This window comes from Phascolarctos cinereus, unplaced genomic scaffold (assembly GCF_003287225.1).
Source record: "Phascolarctos cinereus isolate Bilbo 61053 unplaced genomic scaffold, phaCin_HiC Scaffold_9;HRSCAF=440, whole genome shotgun sequence".
Taxonomy (NCBI): domain Eukaryota; kingdom Metazoa; phylum Chordata; class Mammalia; order Diprotodontia; family Phascolarctidae; genus Phascolarctos; species Phascolarctos cinereus.
In genome coordinates, this window is record NW_027556402.1 from 193,549,130 (window position 1) to 193,574,651 (window position 25,522).

The 25,522-nt window shown below is 41.5% G+C and overlaps 1 protein-coding gene across 1 annotated transcript in view; it reads left to right on the top strand.

The window, feature by feature from the left end:
- The window catches only part of SH3TC1 (SH3 domain and tetratricopeptide repeats 1), a 110,206-nt gene extending 86,169 nt beyond the window's left edge, over nt 1–24,037 (top strand). Inside the window, 8 exon segments of the mRNA XM_078148317.1 lie at nt 1,150–2,707; nt 2,709–2,839; nt 4,663–4,843; nt 6,995–7,145; nt 9,788–9,910; nt 13,720–13,870; nt 15,383–15,579; nt 23,593–24,037. Of these exon segments, the coding sequence (XP_078004443.1) occupies nt 1,150–2,707; nt 2,709–2,839; nt 4,663–4,843; nt 6,995–7,145; nt 9,788–9,910; nt 13,720–13,870; nt 15,383–15,579; nt 23,593–23,850 (2,750 nt within the window). The 3' untranslated portion in view covers nt 23,851–24,037.
- Nucleotides 24,038–25,522: the final 1,485 nt, after the last annotated feature.

The window sequence follows — 25,522 nt, forward strand, 5'->3', positions numbered from 1 at the left end:
CACTGAAGAGACAGCTTGTTTTGAACATTTCCCCCCTTTGTAGAACTAAGGCAGACAAATCTGTTTCTAGTCTTTATTCTTCCCCTCCAAACACTTTCCTCTTTAATCCTATGTCTTCTCACGTGATTGATATTGGGGGAGGGTTTGCATTTATTAAGTACCTGCTATTTACAGTACACTTTGCTAGTTGCAGAAAAGATAAAAGTCTAGGTAAGATAAGGCTGCTGGAGCGCAGGGCCTAGTATTAGGGTAAGTCCCAGATATAGATCACCATTCCTCACCTATATTACATTTTAAGTACTTTATCAAGGTGCTCTTCAAGTGTTATGTGAGGTATAATAGAGAAACAGTTAATCACTTGAGAGAATTGGGAAAGGCTTCATGGAGGAGTGGACCTTAAAAGGAAATAGAACTCCATAAGCAAAGAGGAAAAGAGGACATGCCAGGCAGAGAGGACATCTTAACTAGAGGCGTGGAACCAAGAGGGCTTGAGGGGTGACCAGACAGCAGAGAAGTCTGGTTCAGTGAAAGAGGTGTGATTTATCAAAAAGATGAATAGGTACCAGGCTGTGCCACCCACCTCAATGTCCACGGATTTGGCTCTTTACCTAGTAGGGAATAGGGAGTTATGGGAGATTTTTTTGAGAAGAAATGACCCAAAAATGTAGAATACTACTCTACTACTGAGTATGGCTTGGGCCAAAAGCTGACTTTCCATCAAACACGAAACTTGTATTACTTTCCAGTCTATCCCCTAGCTTAGCAAAGCAAATTTATCGTTCTTCTCTTATTAAATCTGTGGTGTATCTCTCCTCAAAATGAGACCATTTTAAACAAGCAAGAAGCAGCTTCTAGCATCTTCAGTTTTTGTAGTGGATAGAATGCTGTATCCAGAGAGGAAACTGAGACACAGATAGGTTAAGTGGTTTGCTGAGGGTCACACAGTTAAGTGCCTAAAGCAGAATTCAAATTCAGGTCTTTCCAACTCCAACTTCAGCACCCTCTCCATCATACCACCTAGCTTCCATAGAGATAATGAGTATTTATCTCCATTTGTTGTGAGAATCTAATGAGAGAATATCTGCAAACCTTCAAGTGCCATATCAATGTGAAGTGTTTTCCGCATGGTAACCCTCTTCTACTTTGCAGAAGTGCATCAGCCTCCACTCGGTTGTGACCCAAGTCCAGTGGCTGACAAGGTGAAAGTCATCTTAGAGAGGTACAAGACCCTCCAGCCCTGCCCTCATGAGCCAGAGAGCCAGAGAAGGGATGATGATCAGCCATCAGCTCCGGAGAGCCTGCCCATGCCCAAGGAACCCCACTTTGACCTCGAGATGGAAGAAAATGACAACAGCCCAGAAAGATTTCTCCTCTTGCTACTGTTCCTAAATGAGGATGAATACAAGCCATGCTACAGGAGCCTGTATGATGTCTCTCTTCCATGTCTGAATACCATGTTTGATGGATATACTGAGGAAGAAGAGCTTGTCTGTTACTTTGGGCAGGCGAGGGTAGCTGCCAAGAAGGCCAACCTTCCCATGGCCCTGACAAGACTGTGCTTTCTCCTTGGGAGGCTATGTGTCAAAAAACTCAAGCTCTCCCAGGCTCGGGTTTATTTTGAAGAAGCCTTGGGAGCCCTGAGAGGCAGCTTCAGTGACCTTTTCCTCGTGGTGGCTATTTACACCCATCTCACTGCCATTTATTTGAAACAGAAAAACAGACAGAAATGCACACATGTGTTTGGCAAGGTAGCAGCTCTGCTCCTGGGAGTTCCCAGCTATATCTGCAGCACGGAGGCAGAGGCTGATCTCCTCAAGTTTGCTTTGAAGATGGTCATCTTGAGCCAGCAAGGCCAGCAGGCTGAAGCCAGAATCTGTTTCCTGCTGGCCAAGCATTATATTAACTTCAAGCAATCAGAAGAAGCCTTGCCCTTCCTGGAGAGGTTGCTGCTTTTGAATGGTGAATTGGGTTTATGGGACAGCTCATGGTCCACAGATTGTTACCTCCATCTTGGGGATATCTATAGCAAAAAATGTCTGCCCCACCTTACGCTGAGCTGTATCAAAATTGCCTCTTTCCAAAGCTCACGAACCTTCATGAGCTCCTTGGAGAGTGTCGACTTGGTCGTCCAGAATACCCCTAAGCTTTACGGCCTCAGGAAGGTGGAACATGTGCTTCCATCCCAAATCGCACACTACCTCAAGCAAGCGCTGGCCTTTGCTGTGACTTCTCAGGAGCAAAAGCTCTGTGGTTCCATTTATCGTAGTCTTTCAGAACTCTATAGCTACCACAGGAAATATGAAGAGGCCATCGAGTATGGATGGAAAGCTGTGGAAGTTGACTCAGCCAGCATTGGCCAGGTCATTAACAACTTAGTTTCTTTTGCTTGGTTACATATTCTTGACAGGCAAAATCCAGTAGCACTGGGGATCTTACAGTCCATTATAGAATCCTCTGGAAGTAGCCCTCAGCAATTAGGGATTATTTACAACATGGCCGCCATTGCCCTGAAAAGGATGAACAGTACAAAGAGGGCAGCCAAGAGTTACTACAAAGCACTCCATGTTTCCAAAGAGCTTGGCTCGGTGCAGAACCAGGCAGTTGTCCTGGCAAACTTCGGGGCTCTCTGTCTCCACTCGAATGCCAGTGGTCTGGCTGAACACTATTTCATTGAAGCAGTAAAACTCTTCTCCCAACTTCCCAGTACTGTGTGGCCGAGAATTTGTCCAAGTTCTCCTCTGGCTGGGGCAGCATTATACCAGAGGAGCTCAACAGGAGAAAGGGAAGTGTTATTATGAGTGGGCATTCCTGGTGGCCATGGAAATGAGTCATTTTGAAAGTAAGTGTTACCTCCATCTCCCCCCCGGGGCACCCACTCAGAGCCAGAACAGATTTGTCTTCTCGCTGGTTTGGGGCAGTTATTTTTGACCGGTAGACAATTGCCCCTGGTGTTGAATAGTCTCAGTGTAAGTATGGAGGGAGTATGGTAGAGGGCACAGGATTTAGAGTCAAAGGACCTGAGTTCAAATCCTAGTTCTGTCACTTACCACTTAAGTGACCTTGGGCGAGTCACTTAACACACATGAACCTCAGTCTTATTTGTAAAATGAAGAAGTTAGACTGGCTAGTCTTTGAGGTCCTTCCAACTCTAAATATATGACACTTCTAAAACAGGGCCAAACAAAGCAACGATAAACAACAAGAGAAATGCTTTTGTTCTACCCTGTTTTGGGCCTGCCTGAAGTTCTACCACATTCAGCTTTCACTTCCTCATCCTTTCTTCTTCCCTTCCCCTTCCCTTCCCTTCTCTTCCCCCCTTCCCTTTCCTTCCCTTTCCTCCCTTCCCTTCCTTTATCTTTCCCTTCCTTCCCCTCCTCTTCCTTTTCCCTTCCCTTTCTCTTCCCTTCCTTTTCCCTTCCCTTTCCTATTTCCTTGTCTTCCTTTCCCCTTCCCTTTCCCATCCCTTCCTCTTCCTTTTCCTTTCCCCTTCTTTTCCCCTTTTCTTTTTCCTTCCCTTTTCTTTTCCTTCCCCCTCTTTTCCCCTTTCCTTACCTTATCCCTTTCTTTCCTTTCCTTTCCCCCTTTCCTCCTCTTCCATTGCCCTTTCCCTTTTCTTCCCTTCCTTTCCTCTTCCTTCCCTTTCTTATTTCCTTTCTTTACTTACCTTTTCTTTCTTTTTTCAACTTTTCATTTCTTTTCTTTTGCTATCCTTTAATTTCCTATCTTTTCTTTCTTTTTCTTTGATGTAGTTGGGTGACGCCATTATAATATAATATAAATATAAAAAATAATTTTAAAGAATAAGACAAGAATGATGAGTGGAGTGGGAAGGCATGGAGTGGCCACCATAATTATGATTCATGGGATACAAGTAGAAATCACAATTATGAAAGAGGGAGCAGGCTCATGTCCCAGCATACTGAGACTGAAAGGTCAGTGTCAACACTGGAAGACCTTCAGCATCCAAGAAACCTCAGGCTTCCTTCTCCCAACTTTCACCCCTCACTGGCCACAATAGGGCTTTCCTTTTGAATGTCCCTTGCCTTAAGCACAAAAACTCTCTGCTTCCAAGTCTGGGTACAAAACTATAGAAGGTCAAAGCTGGGAGGGACCTTAGAACATGAGATTATTAGAGTTGAAAACATACCTTAAGAGATAATCAGGCAACTCTGGGAGCCTCTAGAATTTATTCCAGGGCTCCAGGAGTTCCTTGGACCCATTTTCCAAACCCACCTCAAATTCATGAAATATGCTTATTTTCCTTATGAAACTCGACTGAAAATGTCCTACCTCAAAGGAATCATTTTGCCACTATTTGTCCAGTAGGCTTCACATCTCTGAACCTCAGTTTCTTTATCTTTCAAATGGGTATAGTGATACTTGTACATCCAACCCCCCCCAAGGCTGCTAGGAGGAAAAGTATTTTTAAACTGCAAATTCATTTCAACTCAACCACCTTTGTGAAATGCAAAAGAAATATGCCTTGCCATTGTTATGTGCTGTGAGTTTTTTTCCCCTCACACCACCCTATTTGTTCCAGACCATTTTTATTTCTGGTCATAACTCCTGAACTGTAATCACACCCTGTGGCTATAGAAGGGCTGTGTCATGCTTTGCTCTTCACTATTTCTTCCTTCCTTCCTTTATTATTGACTTTCCCAGGCCAGCTCCAAGCAACCCAACTGCTGTGTCATTTCTACAGCACTATTGTGCCAAATGAGGCCCAGTGTGTCATCTACAATGAATATCAACTCTCCTTGGCCAGGAGGATGTCAGACAAAGTTCTAGAAGGGCAGCTACTGGAAACCATCAGTCAGCTGTATCTTTCCTTAGGTACAGAAAGGTGAGAAGCATTAAATGGGCTGAATGGTTTGGGAGCTCACTGATGCGGCTCCATGATTTTGCATTTGCATATGGTCACATGGTAAAGGAGCTGTTGTTCCCTAGTATGTCAGCACTGGAAGACACCATAAAATATAGAACATTAGAGCTAAAATCAGGCAGCTGAGTGGTATAGTGGATAGAGCACTGGGCCTGAAGTCAGGAGGACCTGAGTTCAAATCCAGCCTCAGACACTTACTAGCAGGGTGACCCTGGGCAAGTCACTTAACCCTGTTTGCCTCAGTTTCCTCATCTATAAAATAAGCTGGAGAAGGAAATGGCAAACTACTCCAATATCTCTGCCAAGAAAACCCCAAATGGAGTCACAAAGGGTCAGACGTGACTGAAAAATGACTGAAAAGAACTAAAAAAGGCCCTTAGAGACTATCTGGTCCAACTCCCTAATTTTTCAGAAAGAATGTGAGGCCCTTACGGAGGAACTGAGTTGCCTAACACTGAAAGTCGGAGGCTGAGCCAAGACTTTGAACCCATGTCTCCTAACACCTACTCCTGTGGAGTTTTGCTCTTAAGTTCAGACTTACTTACCTTAATTATTTTTTACTGGATTATAAGTATACCATTATATCTTGTACCATTTCAGTTGTACTATTTACAAAAAAAAAACTAAATTCTAAACTGAAACATCAAATAGAATATTCTATATATGTAATAGAACAGAAAAACACGATTGTACATAACACTGTACATATAGCTGCACTGAAATGAAGTAACTCAAAGCAGCTAGATGGTGAAATAGAGTGCTGGGCTTGGAGTCAGGAAGACTAGAGGTCAAATCAGACCTCAGGCTAGCTGAGTGACCCTGGGCAAGTCACTTAACCTCTGTTTGCCTCAGATTCCACATCTATAAAAAGGGGATAATAAGGGCATCTACTTATTTGTTTGTTATTGTTATGAGGATCAGTGGAGATAAATTACATAAAACACTTTGAAAACCTTAAAGTTATAAGTCTATATAAATGTGGAGGGTATTTAGCGCATATTTCCTAAGATGGAGGCACCTATTTAGAGTTTCCTTTGGGGAGACGAGAGTACTGGCATCTCCACTTGGGCGTCTCCATCTTAGGTGATCTGGGCACTTGCCAAACATCCACTACATAAATACTCGTCATTACCGCCCAAGATCACACAGGTTAGTAAGTGGCAGTGCCTAACTTTGGACCCACATCCCCTGATATTCTTTTTACTATACTAGGCTGGTCATCTCTGATGCAAGATAATGCAAATAAAGTACTTTGCAACTATAATGTTCTCTCTCAATGTGAACCCTACTTGTCTCTTTAATGCAGTTTTTTCCACTCTCCCAAATTAAAGTCTTTCCCCACAACAGATGAATCATGAGCCCTAATGTGAGAGACCACCCGTCACAGGGATTTGGGCTGTTGCTCCTCACAATGTACTTAGCAGAAAGAACTTTACCTGAGAATTTAACTTCTGGCAGCATGGGGTAGTGGATGAGGAAAGAAATAATGCAGAATGCAAGAAAATCTATTCATTTTCCTGAAGACTCATTAAGGAAAAGCTCACAATATATCTGAGAAATAACCTATGGCAAAAGATAGCCTATCATAAGAAGAGCACTGGAGTTGTAGTTAGAGAATTTGAGCTCAAATCCCAACTTTATCACTCATTGGATGTATGTTTAATTGTTTTTCAGTCACGTCTGACTTTTCATGAGCCTTTTTTTTGGGGGGGCGGCATAGGGGGTTTCTTGGTAAAGATCCTGGAGTGGTTTGCCATTTCCTTCTCCAGCTCATTTTACAGATGAAGAAACTGAGGCAAATAGGATTAAGTGATTTGCCCAGGGTCACAGAGCTAGTAAGTGTCTGAGGCTGGATTTGAACTCATGAAGATGAGTCTTCCTGACTCCAGGCCCTGTGCTCTATCTTCTGTGCCACCTAGTTGCCTTTTGATGTATGACCTTGGGCAAGTCACTTCCCCTCCTCTGTGTGACTCTGTTTGTGTCTATATGAAATGAGGAGTGGGACTAGATAATTTCCAAGTTCCCTTCTCACCCTAAAATCCTATTCTAAAATGTAATGAGTGAAAAGTAGTTTATGAGTTGGATCTCTATTATAATATTAATTTTTTTCAGAGCTTACAAGTCAGCCCTTGAATATACTAAGAGAAGTCTTGGAATATTTATAGACCTTCAGAAGAAAGAAAAAGAGGCATATGCTTGGCTCCAGGCAGGAAAGATCTATTACATTCTGAGACAGACTGAATTAGTAGATCTATACATTCAGGTGGGTTGAATTATGAGTGATTACTGAAGTTAAGTTTAAGTATGCTATGTTGGAGGGGCATAAAGCAAGTTGATACTAATGCTAATACTACTGATAGCCTTTATATAGCTCTTTAAGCAAGGCACTTTACAAATATCTCGTTTTATTTTCACAACAACCCTATAAGGTAGTTACTGTTATTATCATAACCATTTTCAGATGAGGATATTGAGGCGGAGAGAAGTTAAGTGACTTGCTAACAGTCACACAGCTAGTAAGTATCTGAGGGTGGATTTGAACTCAGGTCTTCCTGACTCCCTGTCCAACACTCTATCCTCTGTGACACCTAGATGCCTACATTGTGCAGGAAGGGAGAACACTGAAGGTTATCTTATTAAAGATTAGCTCAAGGGCTTGCTTGCTCTTCTTTCTTTATTCCTAAACCCCACTAGATTATGAGCTTCTAAAGGGAGGTGGCTATACTTTACTCATTTTTGACTCCCCAGTGCTTAAGTCAGAGGAATGTGCAGTAATGGAATCAGTAGTGAATTTGGAGTCAAAGAACCTAGGTTTGAATCTTAGGTCTGTTGGTTGCTACCTGTGTGACTTTGTACAAGTCACTTCAGTTCCCCAGGTCTTGGTTTCCTATTGTTCTTGGTATATAATAAGCACTTAATAAATGCCTGTTGATTGGACAGGATGGTCTCACAAAGTCCTTCCCCATTCTAAATTGTATGAGCAGAGGGTTAGGCAGACAATGGTGCTCTATAAATTTTCGTCAAACTAAATTCATTTAGGATATGATAGTATATTAAGATAACATTTTTTAAAATCACCATTTTTATGTCTTTAAGGCTGTATTTTCACAAAAAAGCCCACCCTTCTATCAAGGTTCAACTTAGAGCCCACTTTCCCCAGGAAGCCTATACCAAAACCCCAAGGTAGGTCAGAACAGATTTGCTAAGTTGAGCTCCAGCTCTCATATACCAAGGCTTTTCTCTGCTGTGGAAATGTTTTGAAACAAATAGTAGTATGGAAAAGAATCTCTTGAACTGAAAGACACTTCAGAGTTCACCAAGTCTACTACCTACCCAAATCACAAGTGTCATGGAAAATATTGCTTCAAGATGGGGAGCAAGACTGCTCCCTACCATAGCCCATTTCACTATTGAACAGTTCTTCTTCCCATTATCAACTTGAAAACTCTCTCCCTATAACTTCTATCCATTCATCTTCTTTCTTTTCTAAGAGGTCAGGCATGACTTCTAATCCCTCTTCTATACAACTCTTCAAAAAATTATAAGTTAATCCTACCCCTTGCTTCCATCTCCCCAAACAGGTCTTTTCATCTCCAACCTAAAGATTCCTAATTTTCTCTGTTGATCCTTAAAGGACACGGCTTCCAATTCTCTTTTCATCTTCTAGATGCTTTCCATATTATTATTCCCCAAACCGAATCCAGTGCTCTAGATGTGGTCTGATGAGGGCAGAGGACTACGTAACTAAAATTTCCCTTATCCTCAGCTTAATGCTTTGAAGTCAGACTGGGTTTATGGTTCTTTCTTTCTGGGTCTCTTTGTCTTTAAGTATATACAGTATAGTTCTGTAATCAAGAGACCTGAATTTGAATCTCAGCTGTGCTACTCACTTTCTGACTTTGGGCATGTCATTTAGCCTTTGTACCCAGCACATAATAAATGTTTATTGATTGATTAATTTTCTGTGCTTCAGTTTTCACATCTGTAAAATGGGAAGAATATGATTTCTATTACATGCCTTCAGGCATTGTAGACAGGATCAAATAGGATTACACATATAAAGCATTTTAGGATTACAAAACACTGTGTTATAGATACCTATATACTATTGATATTTTTTCCTCTTCTTTTTAGACCTTTTTCCCAGAATCATTGTGTCTTCTAGTCTCTCTTGTTTTGATACCCACTTTTAGTATTTTTCCCCTGGTCTTAATTTCTCTTTCCTCTTGCTTTCAGTCTTGGGTTTTAGGTATGGAAAGAACTTTGTAAACTAGATCATGTTTAAGCTATGGTAGCAAGCTTAATGGTACCAGTAACCTTTTGTCAGGCCCCTGTCCATTGCAGCACCATGTCAGGCTTACCAAAGGGCTACCTAATTGTGCCCAGATTTTAAAATAGGGTTAGATTTAAAGCAAGGTGACCTGGGTTCAGATCCTGGCTCTGACATTTTCTACCTGTGTCACCCCACCCAAGTCACATGAATTCTCTGAGCCTCACATTCCTCTCCTGTAAACTGGGAATAATCATATACTGTGTATAAAGCACAGTATAGTACTCAGGAAATGGGAGGTAACTACAGTGGTCAAAGAGATTATATTTTCCTATTGCTTTTTGACCACCAGAAGGAGGTTATGACTTTGAAATAAGAGCAATTTTTTCCTATGATGTGCATATGGGTACTGAGTTGGGGGGTGGGGGGAGGTGTTAGGGGTGAGGGTGGGGCAGGGATCTGTGGCTTGTAAAACTGGAGGGAGGAAGGAAAGCAGCCTCCGTGTGTGATCAGAGAGAAGGGTTACTTCTGAAACCAAATTGGACCATTAATAGGTTTGGAAATGGGCCCCTTGGGTTAGAGATTTATGACTCTGACAAGCTGGGAGTCATTAAAAGGCTCCCTGTTCTCTGTAGGTGGCTCAAGATGCTGCCCTCTACACTGGAGATCCCAGCCTGGGGTTGGAAATGTTTGAAGCTGCTGGAGACATATTCTTCAATGGTTCTTGGGAGAGAGAAAAGGCAGTGTCCTTCTACAGGGTGAGTGGGCGCTAGTACTCCTCAAAGGTAAGAAGAGTGAAAAATAGGGGTGTGAGCCAGAGTTCCAAAGGCTTTTGTTGGATCCAGGAATGAACCCAAGTGTCTAAACTCCCTTTAACCTCTACCAGGGCTACACGTGAGCAAGGAATTTTCTGTTAATGCTCCTATTCTCCTGTCCTTGTAAACTGCTTAGAACAGAGCCTGTCTTGTTCTGTCCCAGAGTCTTTCTCTTCTCTCTTCTTTGTCCCCTGCCTCCTCTGCCCTCTATTCCAGCTTCTTCTTCCGGAAAATGAGGGGTTTGGACTAGATGAACTCAAAGGACTTTTCTAGCTCTAAATCTAGAAACCTTTGATCTCTCTTCCCCCCCACTCCCGCCTCCCCTTTTCCCTTTTCGAGCCATCTCTCCAATACCACCCAGGACCTATCAGCTGCCTAAATCCTAGAGTCCAACCTGGTAAGATTCCTATCATTCTTTATCTCTTCTCCACTCCCGCTGCTAAAGGCACTCAGTATTATCTGTTTGGATTTTTTAAGTCTCCTAGTGTTTTTTCTTGCTATGTGGTATTGTGGATAGACTTATTGACTTGAAGTCTGGATAAATCTGGGATTGAAACTCATCTCTGGCATTTTAGTCACTGTACAACCAAGAGTAACACTTTTAACCTCTCTAAGTCTTAGTTTCCTCAACGATAAAATGGGGATCATAATACACATAGGTATCTTGATAGTGTGTATATATACACTTACATATACACATACCTATGCACATATATATATATATAGTGTACATCTGTGCACATATATATATATATACATATACATATATATATATATATATACCACCATAATAGATACACACATATACATAGGAATATATGTACATGTAAATATATACATATATGAGGGTTGTATATGTACATATACATGAATACATATACACGTATATATATGTTTGTGCATATGTAAGAATTAATATTTATATAGTGCTTTCTATGTGCCAGGCACTGTGCTAAGCACTTTATAAGTATTATCTCATTTAGTCTTTTCAACAACCTTGGGAAGTAGGTGCTATTATTATCCCCATTTTACAGATGAGGAAACTGAGGCAAACAGAAGTTAAATGTCATGCTCAGAATCACACAGCTAGTAGGTGTCTGAGACCTCATTTGAACTCAGATCTTCCTGCCTCCAGACCCAGTGCCCTATCCTCTGTGCCACCTAAATGTTCACACACACACACACACACACACACACACACACATTCCTCACCATATTGTTGTGAAGATCAAATGAAATAATATATGGAGCACTTTTTTTTAACACCTTAAAGCAATATCTTTCTGTCTAGTATAGCTTATACAGGCTACCAAGCTATTCTTATTAATATATACATCTCACTATGTCACTTCTCTCCTTAGAAACCTTTTGGGCTCCTCATTCAGTACAGAATCAAATACAGACTTCTTATTTAGCATTCAAGGCCCTCCATATTCTGCCTCAAAAAGACCTGTTATATTTTATCTTATATTACTCTTTTTTATATGATAATTAATTGTAGAACTCAAGGCCCTGGGCTTTCACGGGCTGTACTCAATCTTGGTCACCTCTCAAAAATCACTGTCTTTGGCTCATTTTTCCCTTACCCAGAGTTCCCTCTGGGAAATTTCAGAATGTAAATTCAATATAGCTGTTGTCTAGGTTTCTATTGATATAGGTTAAAAAAAATTCCTACTTCTATGTGAGTACTCAAGCTCACAGTGCAGAGATGAGTTTACCCCACAGAAAGTTCAGAAAACACACCAAAGGGCTCACAGTAATCCATGAACCGTCACTATAATTCTTTCACATGAGTCCCACCTTTGCCGCCAGGAACAGTCTTTGAGTCTCATAGCTCTATTCTATGGTTTGACCTATCCTCAGAAGAGAAACAAATGGAGTAGCTAGAGTGGCAGCCCCCCAGGATGTCAGCCAATTGTGTTTTCACCTAAGAAGATGATACAGACTTCCTGCCTTATGATCTTACCCTAAGGGTTTTGGACTCTTCCAAAAGGCAAACATAATTGAGGTTGCTCAGTGAGCAACCTCCTGACATTGTGATAAGTCTCCCCTTTTTTTCCACAAAGTGGAACTTTTTGGTACTGCCCAAAGGACTTGGACTCCTCCAGAAGGAAAACAAACTTGGGGATTATAAAGTGGCTGCCCATCAGATCTTCACTGTCCTCATAATTCACAGTAAGGACAGAGGCCTTGGCCTAGGTCTTTTGATCCCTCACATCACAGATTATTCTTTTGCCTTTCCTTTAATTTTGTGATGCTACTCTTTTTCCCATGATACTCCCTCCCCTAAATGGTTGACACTGCTCAAGAACTACCACTTGCTTCACTAGGGTTAGACTACAGGATTTTATTAGCCAAGAATTCTTCAAGATCTCAGTAGTGTTTAGGAACTTTTCCCTCCCCATAACCAGGGGACCAGAACTCTGAAGAACTCTGGGTCTAGGAACTATCCCATTGGGTTGTATAGTGGAAAGCACACTCACTTCCTGGGCTTCTGAAGTTCCAAGTTAACCATTAATTGCCTCTGGGCAAAGGGAGAAGAGTGATGGTACTGTAGAGATGCCCTGGTTTTCCTCCTCTGGGGTCCAGGTATACTCTTAGCTTTGCTGCTCTCTGGTCTATATTCAGCACTCTTGGAATCACATAGACAAGGCTGACCTTTTTTACAGTCCTAGAACAAAGAAATAGCTGTGAACCTCAACAATCTAAGTCAACTAATTCATCCCCAAACAAATCCACAGCTGTCCAAGTCAGTCATTTCATCCACAATCAATAAGACTCATTCACTCATCCTTAATTTATTAAACACCTACCATATGCAAAGTACTGTCCTAGGTATTGGGGGGGGGGGGGAAGACAGGAAATAAAATGGTCCTTGACCTCAAAGAACTTATACTCTACTAGGAAGTATACAAGAACCTTCAGTGGCTCCATCTTGCCTCTAAGATAATATGAATAGAGATAAACAAATGCAAAATATAAAGTAATTGAGGGGGAGAAGACAGCACTAAGATTTGAGGGGTGGGGAAGATGTCAAGAAAAGCTTCATGCTGGAAGTGGCATCTGCACAAAACCTTGAAAAGAAGTTAGGGATTCCAAGAGATACAAGTGAGAAGGGAAATCATTGCAGGTATGGGGAGTGAGGAAGGACACAGCCTGTACAAATATCTGGAGATAGGAGATAAAATGTGGAGGATAGGGAATAGGAAAGGAGTCCAACTTGTCTGGAATAAAGAGTACATGATGGAGAATAATGTGAAATGAGTCTGAAAAGCTAGGTTGGAACCTGTAAAGGACTTTAAATGTCAAACAAAGGTGTTTGTGTTTTATCTTAGAGGTGTTAGGAAACCCCTGAAGCTTCTTGAGCAGAGAGGTGCTATGGTCAAACCTGTGTTGTAGAAAGGCTATGTTAGAAGTTGTACAGAGGATAGACTAGAAAGGGGAGGAGAGGCTGGAAAAAGGGAGCCCAACTGGGAGTCTAATTCATTAATCTTGATAAAAAAGATACGATGATCATGTGAGAAATTAATAGTAATGATAATAATAGCAACTAGCATTTATATAACACTATGTGTTGGGCTTTATAAATATTATCTTAGAGAGAATGGCACTGGTCTGAGACATGCAGAGGTGAAATTGGAAAGATCTGGCAACTCACTGGATACATTAGCATGAGGGTGACTCCAGAGTTGAGAGCCTGGATGTCTGAAAGAAGCACTTGTTACAACTTATTATCTACCGGGGGGTGGTAGGACCGGGCTCTTCCTCTTGCTATTAGGACTGGTAACAAGGAGACTGAACTCCGACTGTGCAACAAGTTGGTGGAACTGCTGTACTTTCTCAAGTCCTACCAGGAATGTCTAGAATTTGCACACACATCCCTTGCCCTCAGCATAAACTTAGGTAAGCCTTGGATCTTAATGACCTTCTGTGAAAGAGAAGATTACTCTCACTCAGTATTCCTCGCCCCACCTTTGTCAACTATCAGTTGGGGGTGGTGAGGGGTAGTAACAATATCATTGGTGGGATGGGATGGGATAGCATGGAGAAGGTGAAAGAAAGGGGGATGGGGGAAGAGGGTGGGGATAAAAGGAAGAGGGAAGGGAGTTACTCTGCTAATTGCTTTATAGATATTATCTCATTTGCTCATTAGGAGGAGGGCATCATCACCACACTAACCACTGACATTTATATAGTGCTTTGAAAAGTTGGCAAAGTGCTTTAGATACACCATCTCATTTCACCCTTAGGATGAGCAAAAGCAAAATAGGTATTTTTGTCCCCATTGTACATATGAGGAAACTGAGGCTTATGAGAGTTATACAATGTCACATTGTCAGGACGTATCAAAAGTGAAATTCGAACCAAGGTTTTCCTGGCTTCAAAGCCCAGATTCTATCTACTAAAGGAATCCTAAAACATAGAATACAGCCTGCTAGAAGACAGGTGGTGCAATGGATAGCGTGTTAGACCTGAAGTCAGGAAAACATGAGTTTGAGCCCTATGAGCCCAGACAAATCACTGAACGCATTCAGAAGAAGTGATACAAGGACACTCTCAAGGTCTCTCTGAAGAACTTTAGTATCAATTGTGAGACATGGGAGATGCTGACGTAGGACCGCCCATCATCAAAGAAGGTGTAGTGTTCTATGAGCAAAGCAGAATCGTAGCATCACAAAAGAAACGTGAGATACACAAATCTAGAGACATCTCCCTCCCAAATGTGCAAACAAACTATGTGTGCCCGACCTGTTATAGAGCCTTCTGAGCTTGTACTGGACTAATTAGCAAACACACTATACCTTGACCCCAAGACCATGATGTCATTGGTCCTCTTTCAGTATGAAGGACAAATAACAACAATCTTAGTTTCCTCATCTATTAAATGCGGATAATAATTGCTCCTACCTCCCAGGGCTGTTTTGAGGATCACATTAGATAATATGAACAATGTCTTGCAAACCTTAAAAGCGCTATAATAATGCTATCTATCATCATTGCCAAAAGGTGATTTAGAGTATGTGTTCAAACTCCCTGCTTCATAGATAAGGAAACTGTTACTCAGTGACTTGCTTAAAAGATCACAAAGTTAATGATACAACTAGGAATTGAACCCAAGTTTCTTGATTTAACTTCTGCCAGGTCTCTTTCTATTATACCATAATTGTTCCTCCACCCCTCACAGCCAAACTTCTGAATATAATACATAAGCAGATATTGATAAAAGTGATTGGTGGCCACATGTCCTCTTGGGGCTTTGGTGACCCAGTGTGTTTTTCTCTCTCTGGGTCCTTTGTTTCTGTGTTATGTGTGGGTTTCTTTAAGAAAAATATCCTCCCTAGGTTTGAAACCTGTATTCTATGGCAGCATCCTTGATCTTACTGATCCTCCCCCACCCCATGTTGTCTCCCTCAGGAAGCCGGTTAAACGAGCGTGTGGCCTACCATCGGCTGGCTGCAGTCCACCACCGCCTAAGGCAGTGTGAGTTGGCTGAACACTTTTACCTCAAGGCACTATCTCTGTGCTCATCACCCCTGGAATTTGATGAAGAGACTTTGTATTACGTGAAGGTGTATCTGATCCTGGGGGACCTCATATTCTATGACCTAAAGGTATGGAGAGCAGACTGGGCCCCTTGGGCTCTGGCAGACACAATTCCTGCTTATCAGCATTTTCAAGAACTGCTTTGGCCTGGATTGGGGGAAGAGGAGGAGGAACTCCTCAACTATGGGTTAAGTGATTCAAAAGGGTATGAAGCTTCTTGTTATTAGCAACTAGGTGGCATGATGCTAAATTTAGTAACCAGTCTGGTGAACCTCAGTTCAAATCCAGCCTTAAATGCCTACTAGCTGGGTGACCCTGGACAATTCACTTAGTCTGCTTGCTTCAATTTCCTCATCTGCAAAGTGGGGATGATAATAATAGCACTTACCTCCCAGGGTTGCTGTGAGGATCAAATAAGATTACATGTATAAAGTTTAGCACAACGACTGGCACATAGTAGGGGAACAGCTAGGTGGCATGAGAGAGTCAGGAAAACCTGTGTTCAAATCTGGTCTCAGACACTTATAACTATGTGTCTATATGGCAAGGCACTTAACCCCTATTTACCTCAGTTTACTTGTCTATAAAAGAGGGATAATAATAGCACCTACCTCCCAGAATTGTGGTGAGGATCAAATGAGATAATATTTACAATATTAGTACAGTGCATGGCATATAATAGGTACTATGTAAATAAATGTTAGTTGTAATAATTATCTTATAGCTGTGTATTATTAGTTATTATTTAAATAAATTTGTTTTATTATTTATAATTATTTTATTATTATTGAACTATTTTCATTATTACTATTACTGTTGTTATTAACTTTAGTTTTTTAAAAAACTGTGATTAAATATGTTTTAAATGCTAATCACATACAATGGACCATGCTAGCTTCTTGGGCTGAAGATTCAAAGATAAATATGACAAAGTCTTTTCCCTTATAGTCTAGAATCCATCAATGGTGCATTTTTAAGGCATTACTTTTCCAGGTCCTATGCTAGATGCTGGGGCTACAAAGCCAAAAGTGAAATAGTCTTGCCCTCAAGGAGGTTAGATTCAAATTATGGAGACAATATACGTATAGAGGTACATAAAAAAGCAGGTACAAGGTGATCTTGGAAGAGAAGGTCCCACTAGCAGCTGGGGAAAACAAGAAAGGTCCTATGTGGAGGCCAGTCATGTGTAAGAAGGATGGGAAGGTTGGGGATGGAAGGAGAGAAGGATTGAGCCCAGGTTGTGAAGGACTTTAAATGCAAAACAGAGAAGTTTTATATTTGATCCTAGAGGTAGTGTGGCCCCGCTGAGTTTACTGAGTGGTGCTGTGGTCAGATCTATAACTTAGGAAGGTCACATTGGCAATTGTGTGGAGGATGGATAGTGGCAGGAAGATGCATGAAGCAGAGAGATCAATGAGATGACTATTTCAGTAGTCCAGATGAGAGGTGATGAGGGCTGGTAGTAGTGAAATGACTGGGGGAGTGGAGAGAAGGGAGCATATAATATAGAGATAGAAAGGACAAGGCTTGACAATTGATTAGCTATCTAACGTGAGTAAGAATGAGGAGTCAAGGATCATACCGTGGTTGTGCACCTGGAAGACTGGAAAGATGGTGGTGCCCTTGACAGCAATATTCAAAATTCCAAAGAAAGATGGGATGGGGGAAAAGTAGAATTATAAGATGTATTTACAGCAATATAGAATACAACTTAGAATGCAAACGGAGTACAAGAAAAGTAGAGAGTTCTAGGAAACCTTATGAGGACGAGATCCATATCTTCAGATTGTAGGGTAAGGGGAGAATGAGATATATAAGGGAAGGCTTAATGGTAAAAGTGGCATTTTCCACTGAAAAAAAAAGCTGCATCTCATGGCAGTATGGGCAGCATTGCTGAAAAAGCTTTAAACATCACTTTAAGTCCACTGCCTGAATTCATTTTACAGATGAGGAAGTGAGGCCCTGAGAAGAAAGTGAGTTGGTCCAGACTGCAGAGCCAAAATTCGAACCCAGGATTTCTGACTCCCATGTCTACTAGGGATTATACCGAAATCTGTAGTAATGTCATCTTTTGGTAGAGATGCAATTCTGAGTCAGTCAAGACAAAGGGCAAAATTCTGGAATGGGTGGATTTTGCCTATAATGTCCTCCCTACACCCCATCTGTCTCCCTCCACATTGCCTGTCAAAAAGCTTCCATGCCAAATATAAGCCACCCATTGACCTTCTATTGTTCTGAGTACTTGGTACCTTATTCTGACCTATCCTTCTCAGGCAGAGTCTTAACTTTCTAGTCCTGAGCAAGGAAATTCAGCTTTTTCCATCTTCTACCCAGTACTCTATCCCCACCCCTCCAACCATCTTGTTTCCTTATTTCTCAGATTGCGGAGGACTTTAAATGCCAGGCTGAGGGGTTTGTATTTGGTCCTACAGACAATAGAAACCTACAAAGCATCTTGTAGATTTTTTGAGCAGGGTAGTGACGTTATGAGACACACAATGGAATATCAATTTGGTGGCTACTTGGAGGACAGATTGAAGTGGTAAGACCCTAGAAGCAGGGAGACTAATTAGGAAGCTATTATAATAGTCCAAGAAAGAGATGATGAGGTCCTGGGTTAGAGAAGTGATTCTATGAAGGAGAGAATGAATGTAAGAGATGTGATGGTGGTAATATTAAAAAGACTTAGCAAATGATTAGATAGAGGGAATGAGGGGCAACTAAGTGCCTAGACTCTAGGATAATTCCAAGTTTGTGATTCTGGATAAATGGAACAGAAAAGGCAAGTTTGGAGAAGGGATGGGTTTAAGGGACAATATAAGTTTCTTTTTTAATGCATTACATTTGAGATGCCCATAGGACATCAAGGTTGAGATGTCCAGCAGGCAGTTGCTAATATGAGATTGGAATGATTCAAGCTGGTTATATAGATTTTGGAGTAATCTACATAGAGAAGGGGCAGTTAGATGGCTCAGTGGATAGAGTGCTGGGCCTGGAGTTGAGAAGATCTGAGTTTCAATCCAGCCTCAGATGCTTACTAGCGGTGTGGCCCTGGGCAAGTCACTTAACATCTTTTTCCCTTAATCCACTGGAGAAGGAAATGACAAACCACTCCAGTATTTTTGCCAAGAAAACCTCATGGACTATACTGGTGTGCTACGGTCCACAGGTTCATGAAGAGTAGGACTTGACTGGCTGACTGGACAACATAAAGAAGATATATGAATCCATGAGAGGTGATAAGTTGACCCAAAGAGAAAGGTGTAGAGAGAACAAAGAGAGGAGCCAAGACTGACCCCATGCTTAGGAAGGGCAGGCCATGGATGATAACACAACAAAGAGACTGAGGAACAGAGCCAGAAGAGATCCATAGCTTCCAAACTTAAGCCCTAGAGAGTATACAAGAAGAGGGGGTGTTAAAGTGTGTCTCCTGCCACAGAGAGGTTGATTAATCATATTAAGAACCTGTTTCTGCATAGATTTTTAAGGTTTGCAAAGCACTTTACATATACCATTTCATTTATCAATTTGGACGGCAACCTACTGGACTTATGAGATGTGGAGAATGCCCACAATAACAGAGAGTTTGAGGCTGGATGACTGGGGGAATATAACATCAACAGAAACAGGAAAGTTGAGAGGAAAATCAGGTTTGGAGAGGATGATGGTGAATTCATAGGATCATCGTCTGAGCTGGAGATGGCAACTGAAAAGTCCAATCCCCTCATTTTCCATTTGAGGAAACTGGACCCGCAGAGAGGATGAGTGACTTGCTTAAGGTCACACCGCTTTAGTTTTAAGCAGGTTGAGTTGGAGGTGCCAGTAGGCCTTCCAAGTAGTGAGATCCAGAAGTTACTTACTTGGACATATGGGATTAGAGCTCAAGAACTCTATGGGCAACGCTGAGCAAATCTCTTTCCTCCTACGTAGTCTGACAGTGTTGGGCTAGATGGCCCATCCTACTCTGACTTTCTGTGTCCAGAGCTCCTTTTGCCTCTGACATATGATGCTGAAATCCCTGTGTCATTTGCCTCTCAGCATTGGCTTTGTCAAAGATTACCCTGCCTGAGTTCACAGCGACAGCTAGTGATCAGAGTCCATCACTGCAGCTTCTTCCGAATTCCACTGGAAAAGGGAGTTTGGTATTTATTCAGTCTTAGGAGTATAGAATGGAAAAGCTAGAAGAAAGCTTAGACCTCTAGACATATTCCCTTTACTCCGCAGAGGAAGTGACTTACTGCAAAGAGCTTTGCAGACCTTGAAGCCCTATATAAATTCGAGCTTCGCCATTTTGTTATTTGTTACCATTGCCCCAGACCATCCAGTGAACTATTCCTTCAGTGAGTTTTTACTACATTCTGTGCTTGGAGCAAAGCTGTTGTTACTGCTTGGAGCTATGACACGAGCAAGCCAATAGTTCAGGGGAGAGAAGGCACACCAATAAAATATCACTTCTACCCTTGAGTTAGGAAGTAACTCAATGACAGTCTGCCAGCAACTTTCATTTAGCACTGCTTATGGGAGGAATACAAGACTAGCCCTGAACTTAAGGATCCTGTGATCAATTTATGATCCATATACAACCCCAAACAGTAAAAATCTCTAAAAGGGCCAGATGATCAGCTCAAGGCCAAGTCGTAAAATGTGCCAAGAATCATAGGTTCCAAGCTAGAAAGAGCCACCTCAAAGTGACCTAGTCCATTCCCTTAATTTTATTTTGTTTTATTTTGTTTTTTGTTAGGCAGTGGTGTTAAGTGACTTGCCTAGGGTCACACAGCTAGTAAGTGTCAAGTGTCTGAGGCCAGATTCGAATTCAGGTCCTCCTGACTCCAGGGCTGGTGCTCTATGCACTGCACCACCTAGCTGCCCTCCCCCTTCATTTTATAGATGAGGAAACTGAGGTCCAGAGAGGTAAAGGCTTGCCCCAAGTCATACTGGTTATAAGAGACTGAGGCAGGCATTGAATCTAGGTCCCAGATTTCACCAGGGCCTTCCTCTGTACCATGGTGTTACTTAAGTTTATGGTGTCTGTCCTTAACATAATTCCACAAGGAGTTGTGCCAGGTGCTGGGAGCAGGGTGGGAGGGGGCAGGGAGGCAGTAAACAAAGGAGTCCCCAGCCTCAAGGAGCTTTTTTACATTATTGTCCCTTTATCATCCTGACCTCAGAACACACACACACACACACACACACACACACACACACACACACACACACACAGAGCTAATGGTTATGCCTTAACACTTTGATCATGCGGTATATCACTATAGACCTCTCCTTCCCCTTTCAAACCTCACATAAATAAATGAATGAATGAATGAGTGAATGAATCCATCCCCCCCATAGATTACTAGGTACAAAGAGAGTCTCACAGAGATAGGGTATACTGTAAAGACCTCTGGCTTTAGAATCAATAAAGCCAACTTTCAGTTCTTCTGTTGCTGCTGCTGTTTAGTTGTGTCCAACTTTCTGTGGCCTCATGTTGTTTTTTCTTGGCAAAGACAGTTGAGCGGTTTGCCATTTCCTTCTCCAGCTCATTTGACAAATGAGAAAACTGAGGCAAACAGGTTTAAGTGACTTGCTCAGGATCACACAGCTAATAAGTATCTGAGACCAGATTTGAACTCGGGTCTTCCTGACTCCAGGCCTAGCCCTTTATCCATTGCGCCACCTTGCTGCTTAGTTTCAGTCCTATCTCTGCTCTTTAATAAGCCCCCTGGCCTTGGGTGAGTCTCGGTGAATCTCAGTTTTATCCTCTGAAAAAGAAGGGGAATGTGTGTACCACCTATAGCATGATGTCATGAAAATAATATTCGAGTTATAGCAGTAAGATCTGTGTTCAAATCTTGTCTCTGACACTTCTTAGCTGTGTCATTATCTATTTCATGGAGTTGTTGAGAAAAGCCTCTTGTCAACCTTAAACTGGCATTTAAATGTGTTATATTATTATTATTATTATTGTTATTATTACAGGCTCTAAAGCCTATATACTGTTTTGACTTGTTGGAGGCCTTTTTAGGAAAGGGTTCTTGGTCCTCTAAATTGATGTTAGTAAGTGTGTTAATAAAATGTTATTTCATCCCTAAGTACTGAAGGGGGACCTCAAAGGATTCATTCCTAAAATAGTCAGTATGGTACAATGGAAAGAGGACTAGATTTAGAATAAGAGAACCTTGGTTTGAATCCTAATTCTGCTGTTTATTAACTGTATGACCTTGGGCTAGACACGGCTCCTTTGCAACTCAGTTTCCCCATCTGTTCTTAAACTTTTTTACGTGTCCCAGACTCCCTTGGCTTGTTGGGTGAAGCCTATGGACTCTTCTCAGAATCATGTTTCTAAATACATAAAATGCACTCTTAATCTTTTGTGGGTTTTGTGGACCACTTTGGCAGTCTAATAAATCCTGTGGCCCCTTCTCAGAATTGCCTTTAAATATATAAAATAAAATAGGATTACAAAGGAATTCAAAGATATAATTTCACCCCCATTCTATCCATGCAGTCTAATAAATCCTGTGGCCCCTTCTCAGAATTGCCTTTAAATATATAAAATAAAATAGGATTACAAAGGAATTCAAAGATATAATTTCACCCCCATTCTATCCATGCAGTCTAATAAATCCTGTGGCCCCTTCTCAGAATTGCCTTTAAATATATAAAATAAAATAGGATTACAAAGGAATTCAAAGATATAATTTCACCCCCATTCTATCCATGCAGTCTAATAAATCCTGTGGCCCCTTCTCAGAATTGCCTTTAAATATATAAAATAAAATAGGATTACAAAGGAATTCAAAGATATAATTTCACCCCCATTCTATCCATGGATGCCTAGAAGGTCTATGAAACCCAGGCCAACAAGCCCCACATTAAAGGGATGTAGGCACTTCAGCAAAGACCCACCTAGCTGAGCTTAGAAAGCCTCAACACTAGGAGGCTGGTCACCAGTGAATGAAAGGTTTTAGTCATACTAGCTCATGAAACAGTCTACCGCTAAGTCATGGAGGAGCTATGATCCACATTGGTAGAGATGGGTGGTGGGTGGGGAGAAATGTCATGGATGAAATCACAGATCCTCAAATATTGAACTAAAAATTTTGTGGTGATGTTGGACCATGCAACTTAGAAATGCGGGAATGGAGAGGTCGGGGTAGAGATGAAGTTTGAGGAGTCATGCACAACTAAAGTCTTGAGTGTATGTTTCCTGTTGTTTGTTTTTTGCAGGGGGAGGTAGAATAGTCTGGTGGGGATGCTTGATGGAGGCAAGAAACTTAGTGGGCTGCATAATGGATTGGAGAATGTAAATACTAATCCTGGTAACCCCAGAATCCATTACACTAACTTTGTAAACCTCAAATAGGACATTATCCAAATAGAATAGTAAGCAATGTTGTGGGGCCTTGGTGAGCAGACTAATGCTATTACAAAGCACTTTATAATGTGGTTACTAAGTGATGGGGAATCCCAGAGCAGAAAGTGATTGGTTTTGTAGCAGGTCGGGTCCAGAGATGAACTGACCTTGAGAGGGGATGCAGAGATAATAAATCGGTGTTATACATGTGAACGTCCTTCGGGGAAGGAAGTATAACTCCTTAGTTCATAAGCTTATGGACTCAGGCAATCATATTATCATTCTATATGGAGATCATAGCTAAATGACCACAGTATAATAGAAAGAGCTTTGGATTTGGATTCAGAAAACCTGGCTATAAATCCCTGCTTCTGCCCTTATTGGCTCCATGACCCTGTGCAAGCCGCTTAATTGAACCTCAGTTTCCTTAGCTACAAAATGAGGATTTGTAAGGAGAGCATTTTCTAAACCCTAAACTTGTTTTTATATGCTTTGAGGCAGTGTGGGTTTGACACTTACTAGCTGTGTGACCTTGGGTAAGTTATTTAACCTCTGTGTGCCTCAAGCAACTCCCTAGGACTTATTTACTAAGTTCTAGACCAGTTACAAACATGAGTAGAGGGAATTCCCACATTGGGAGTCCCTGATTTCTTTGTTTTTCATATCTGTTAGACTCATGTGATTATTCTTTTTATTGTAATCATAATCATAATAATTATTGTTATTTCAGGACCCATTTGATGCTGCTGGCTATTACCACCTTGCACTCGCAGCTGCTATGGATTTAGGTAACAAGAGGGCTCAGCTGAAAATTTATACCAGGTTGGCTACAATCTACCATAACTTTCTGGTGGACCGGGAGAAATCTCTCTTTTTCTACCAGAAAGCAAGGACCTTTGCCACAGAGCTGAATGTTCGGAGAATCAACCTGGCCCCTGAACGCTATTATAGGGGTGCAGCCTGGATTGTGTCCAAAAGCCATGCATAAAATCATCTCCCTATATTATGTGCTGCTTTAAAAAAAAAAAACAACACAACAAATCCACATGTATAATAGACATATATTTGTTAATATGTGAGAAATTCAATGTCACAAGTTGATGTCTCTCTGGTAACCATAACTTAAAGGATTATTATTTTTTTTTGCATTAAAGCATATTCTTTGTGTATTTAAATGCCTCAATGTCCTACCACTTCTTTCAAATAAACTCAGTAAGAGAATGTAAAGGCATCTGAAAGGAAGTAAATAATTATTTATCTGATGATGTCTTGAGGTAGCTAAGAATTTGTTTTCTGATAATCATTTGCTACATGACAATGTTATTTGATATAAGCTTTCTTAACTATACTCCATTTCCCATCCAATGCCCAGTGTTTCCTCACCCAGGAATTGCCTTTAGGAATGACACGGTCTGTACTGAAGTCATCTAGGTGCTGAGGAAAGACAAGTTACAATGGATAACACAGGCTGGTTTGTTGTGTGAAAAACTTTCTCGCATTAGAGCTGTTCCAAAGTAGAATGGTCTGACTTTGGAGGGGGTGGTTTGGTCCCCCTCCCTTCCATTGGAAAGCTTCAATTATAAGCTATGTGGTATCTTGACAGATCTAGTATAGGGGGTCCTGCTTTAGGGGTGAGGTGTAAGTTAGCCTAGCTGGTTACCGAGCTCACTTAAATTCTGTAATTCTATGATTCAAGATCTGAGTAAGGTTTGGTATCTCTATCTCTTCTTGCACTTTCTCATGCTGAGGTTCCAAATAGCTCTCTGAGCCTCCGTCAAGCTGGAGTTCTGTCCTGGGAAGAAGGAGTATGGATGTCAATCACTCTGACCATGTTCTCACCATGAGTTGTGTCAATCAGCAAGCATTTATAAAGTGCTTACGCTTTACATGTTCTAAGCACTGGGGGTACAAAGAAGGGCAAAAACACGGTCCCTGCCTTCAAGGACCTTAGATGCCAATGAGGGAGGTAGCACGTAAATAACCAAGTACATATAAAATTAGTACGGAATGGATGGGAAGTAGTTTAAGGGAAGGCATTAGCAGCAAGTGAAGGGGAAAGGCAGTAGGAAAAGGTTTCTAGCAGAGGGTGAGATTTGGACCCAGTCTTGAAGGAAACCAGAGAAACAAAAGGCAGAGGTGAGGCAGCATTCCAGGTGTGGGAGACAGACAGACAACCAGATCAAAGACTTGGAGACAGGTGATAGAATGTCATGTTTGAGGAACTGCAAGTGTGTCAATGTAGCTAGACTGTACAGTGAATAGAAAGGAGTAACTTGGAGAAGACTGGAAAGGTAGGAACAGGCCAAGTTATGAAGAGTTTTAAATGCCAGAGGAGTTTACATTTGACCCCAGAAGTCAGGGGAGGTGACATGGGTAAGTTTCAGACCTATGCCTTAGAAAAGTCACTTTGGCAGCTGAATGGAGAATGAATTAGATTGAGGAGAGCCAACACAGGGGTACCGTTTAGAAGGCAATAATTCTTTAGCCTAGGACAGAAATAAGGGCTATGAGTAGAGAAAAGGGTACGTGTATGAGAGATGTTGAGAAGATGTAACCAATGAGATTTTTCAACAGACTGGATTTTCAGGGTGAGGGAGAGGGAGGACACCAACCTTTCAAGCCTGGGTCATTGGGAGGATGGTGGTGGCCTTAAAAGCAAT